Here is a 4,520-nt window from a genome sequence, read left to right as displayed (position 1 = left end):
TTATGGTCATCCCTCGAAACGACCACCAAGGTCAGTACGATAAAATGGAGTCAGCTGAAGCGATAATACATGAAGGAATGAGTTCTTTTCCCTCCCCCACACACATCCGTATCCTCTCAGGGGGTGACCACAGTGTTCTGCCTTATATTGTGGCGTTTTTCTAAGAAATGGGTGCTATGTACTGTGCGAAAGCAATCGATTTTGCTAGCATAAATTTTTGTACATCCCTCTTCTAAGAATTCCAATTGAGTGTGTGTGTAGCCAGCTCAGGGCAATACGATATCATAAACACCAGGCCATATCACATCTCTACTGTTTATAGCTTCAGAGCAAAGAAAACACATCATTCATAACAGAAACAGCTCGCAATAGCCACAGGAACGTTGCTGCAAGACAGGCATATGTAACAACGACTTAGCGCTCTTAAACGCGTGTGTCAATAAATACAGTCCTCCTGACAACAGGCCAGTGAAAAATCTAACAATCTACAGCAAAAGCATCAATTATTATGGGCGTTATAACATACGTGTGCAGCTGGACGAAACATACACGCCGAACCCCCCAGACGATTTAAATCCCAGATGAAGCATACACGACGAACCACGGCAACGGGTTAATTATAACAGAGAACAGTTCAAGTTAAATGAGTGTGCCAAACCATTTTATCACTGTCCCAATTTCCATTATAACCTGAGTAAATTCCATCACATTTTTATATACGATATTAACTGAAAAAATTCATATCAAGTCAAAACTGTGTGTTTTCAACCTCCTCATTCCAAGGGAAGCCCCATGAATGCTAGGTAAGAACAATTCCAGCTGGAAGGTTGCAAGAGGAAGTCGGGCAGGAATGCAGAAAGAGGCAGAGAAAAGCAGGTGTAAACATGCTGAAGAATGGGCAGACGGAAGCACATATGCGACATTCATGATCATGACACTTGAAGGATAAAGCCATTGGCATAACTAAAACATGTTACGCAGAAACCAATATTTAATATGTGGCAAAATAAAACTAAATGAACAGAACTAACTAACTTAACTTCTGCAGGAAGAATTGCTGATGTACCTGTTACCTTGTAATGCTGGTGTGGTTTGGAAGTATCATTTCCACCATCACTAGGACCACTTGTGTCTCTGTAACATTCCCAGGAGTGGACCATTTATCACCAACACTCAACACCAAAACATAGCTTCATTGTCTTTTCATTCAATCACAACTGTCTCAATGCCGCTAACGTCTGTCAACAGTGACGCAGGGCCACCACAGTCAGCAACTTCCCACAATTCCTTCATCTCCAAAATATGGCATCAGGGACAAGAAACTGACATCTACTTTCTTGAATTATATCATGTAACTCAACCAGATACCACAAGGACAAAATTTTATTAGCTTACATATGAGAAACAACAGTTTGAATCAAATATGTAGCTGGAATCATATTTTACAGTCATCAAATTCCATTACAATTTAAATCAACTATATCACATTTTCTTCTCTTACATTACAAAGTGAAAAATTCCATTTTAAGGCAATAGTAAGTGTTTTTTACTCCCTTAGGCCAAAGAAAGACACATGCATACTAGCTAAGAATACTCAAGTTCCATGCATGGCAAAGCCAGGTATGCAATCAAGCAGGCTCAATGGGGAAGAAGCAAGCAGTCTCAGGCGAACAGACAGGCAAGTATCCTAGAAGGAAGAACACATCTGCATAAGAATCACATGTTCCTTAAAACCCAACTTTTAATAGTTCGAAACTAAGTGGGAAAGCAGAGAACAACTAATATAACTCATATAAGAGCGACTGCAGCTCTACAACTTACCTCATAAAGGATGGTATAGTGTGGCAGTGATATTTCCACTGCAATTAAGACACTTGTGCGATATAACATGACCAGAGGTTCATCCATTTTCCCCAACTCTCTATAAAATACATCACTCAAGCTTTTGCATCTTCATACAGTCACATCTGTCTCATTGCAAATCAGTTCCTAAACGAGTCACGCAGGGCCCAGAAAGCAGCAAAGTCCGTGCAGGTTTCTTAATTCTCCAAAATTAGCCTGAAGAAAAAGAATAGTCTCATACTTCAAAGAAATATATGATGAAGCTCCAGTGGAACATCACAATGACAAATACATAATTACCTTAATTATAACAGAGAACAGTTCAAGTTAAATGAGTGTGCCAAACAATTTTATCACTGTCACAATTTCCATTATAACCTGAGTCAATTTCATCACATTTTTTATATATGATATTATTAACTGAAAAAAATTCATATCAAGTCAAAACTGCGTGTTTTCAACATCCTCATTCCAAGGGAAGCCCCATGAATGCTAGGTAAGAACAATGTCAGCTGGAAGGTTGCAAGAGGAAGTCGGGCAGGAATGCAGAAAGAGGCAGAGAAAAGCAGGTGTAAACATGCTGAAGAATGGGCAGACGGAAGCACATATGCGACATTCATGATCATGACACTTGAAGGATACAGCCATTGGCATAACTAAGACATGTTACGCAGAAACCAAAATTTAATACGTGGCAAAATAAAACAAAATGGCCTAAGAGTAGTCAGAAGAGTGACTGGATAAGAGAGTGTCCGCACGTTATATTTTGCTTATTTCCAATCTTTGCTATCATATGGACTGATATTTTGGGGTAACTCAGTAAAAGCAAAATTGATATTTAAATTACAAAAGAGAGCTATAAGAGCTATGACCCAGGTCCCAAAAACAACTAGTTGTAAACAAATTTTCAAATCATTACATATATTACCTTTACCATCTTTGTATATATACGAAATTTTAATATACATAAAATCCAATTTAAATGATTTCACAACCAACTCAGGATTACACTCATACAATACAAGGAAAAAAGACGACTTACACATCGTCCCATGTAATACAAGTCTATACAAGAACAACTTTAACAATGTAGGAATTCGACTGCTAAATCATTTACCACTACATATTAAAGAGATACCAGTACTATTCAAGTTCAGAAGTGCTTTGAAAACTTACCTACTTAATCATTGCTTCTACAAAGTGGATGAGTTTCTCTTGTATGGGGCAAGCACTAGCTCTAATCAATTATAATCACATAAGTAATGAATAATTGGTTTTGGAGAATAATTGGTTTTGGAATCGCTACTGCGCAGTTTTCTTTTAACTTTTCCAGCAACCAAGCTAACACAGTGGAGATTTACCGGAACAGGCTACTCTGGAGATATGCAGACTTCAAGAAGCTTCACCAGCACTACAGAGACCAGGACCATAAACTACAGTGAAGCAACATACCAGACAATATTATCTCTAAGGCCGTGCCACAGCTTAAGCGGTTAGTCGCTGGCTTCCCACCGAGGCGGTCTGGTCCAGTGGGATTTGTGATGGACAAAGTGGCACTGGGGCAGGTTTTCTCCGAGTACTTCGGTTTCCCCTGCCAATCTTCATTCCATCAAACTCTCCATAACCATAACCACCCAGGATATATATCATTCGAATCATAATTTTATTATCTTTGTATACTATTATATCATTGTGTTATATATTGTATTATTATTATTATTATTATTATTACTATTATTATTATTACTTATTGTATTGTAAAGTATTTGACTTGTCCTATATCATGTACAATGATCCATGGATATGATATGAAATAAATAAATAAATAATAAATAAATAAATAACAACTAACTTAACTCCTGCAGGAAGAATTGCTGATGTACGTGTTACCTCGTAATGCTGTTGTAGTTTGGTAGTATCATTTCTACCGTCAATAGGACCACCTGTGTCTCTGGAACATACCCAGGAGTAGACCACTTTTCACCAACACTCATCAGCACAACTTACCGGCATTGACTGTTCATTCAGTCGCAACTGAATTAAGCTTTATTCTGATGTGAAGATTTGTTATGTATGTCTTAAGAGCTCTTAAGACTGCCTAAAGCAATGATAATATTGAACTCGTACTGTTCCAGTTAATTCGAAAGCTGAAATTAAATTCACCGTGGTGCAAGTTTTTTACGGCATTTGCAACTAACGATTTCATTATAAAAAACGTCAATTCACCAACCCATTCATTCACAAACAGTATTAAACATCCTCCAATAATATCCACATTCAATGAATAAATAACGGCAAAACACTTCTTATTACCACTTACATTTCAACAAAATCCTCACGAAACTTCCTTCGCCTTAGACCATCCAACTCACAAAACAGCTGCCTGCTGATAAACAAATTAGCTTCAAAATGCCTCCGTAAGTGGCGCAGCTTCCAACCTCGATACGCTCGATACCTCCACACCACTCCAAAATGCACCAACGGCACCGACAGCGCCACTAGCGGCTAAAACTGCTGACCATTCTTTTACAGTCCTCAAATATCCGAATTGTGCCACTTTTTCAAAGCATCCGTTGCCTATCTTTATGTCATGATTCCGCCCTACATTCTGCTGATGAAACATAAACATATACTTAGTTTTACACAAACCTCCTTACTAGCATCAATTAAAGTTTCTG

The 4,520-nt window shown here is 38.1% G+C and overlaps 1 protein-coding gene across 7 annotated transcripts in view; it reads right to left on the bottom strand.

The window, feature by feature from the left end:
- The window catches only part of LOC111866559, an 8,899-nt gene extending 4,639 nt beyond the window's left edge, over window positions 1-4,260 (bottom strand). For 2 of the 7 annotated variants that reach the window (XM_023855625.2, XM_023855687.1), the window contains exons 1-2: window positions 1,822-1,913; window positions 1,074-1,687 (exon numbers count right to left, since the gene is read on the bottom strand). In XM_023855625.2, the coding sequence (XP_023711393.1) occupies window positions 1,074-1,160 (87 nt within the window). In that variant the 5' untranslated portion in view covers window positions 1,161-1,687; window positions 1,822-1,913. Of the gene's footprint in view, window positions 1-1,073; window positions 1,688-1,821; window positions 2,059-3,732; window positions 3,990-4,162 lie in introns of those variants that run through there. The other 5 variants (XM_023855641.2, XM_023855668.2, XM_023855659.2 and 2 more) reach the window with 5 other exon arrangements.
- Window positions 4,261-4,520: the final 260 nt, after the last annotated feature.

This window comes from Cryptotermes secundus, unplaced genomic scaffold (assembly GCF_002891405.2).
Source record: "Cryptotermes secundus unplaced genomic scaffold, Csec_1.0 scaffold1232, whole genome shotgun sequence".
In the NCBI taxonomy this organism is placed as follows: domain Eukaryota; kingdom Metazoa; phylum Arthropoda; class Insecta; order Blattodea; family Kalotermitidae; genus Cryptotermes; species Cryptotermes secundus.
The sequence above is the reverse complement of the archived record's forward strand: the minus strand, read 5'-3'. Positions and strand labels throughout refer to the sequence as shown.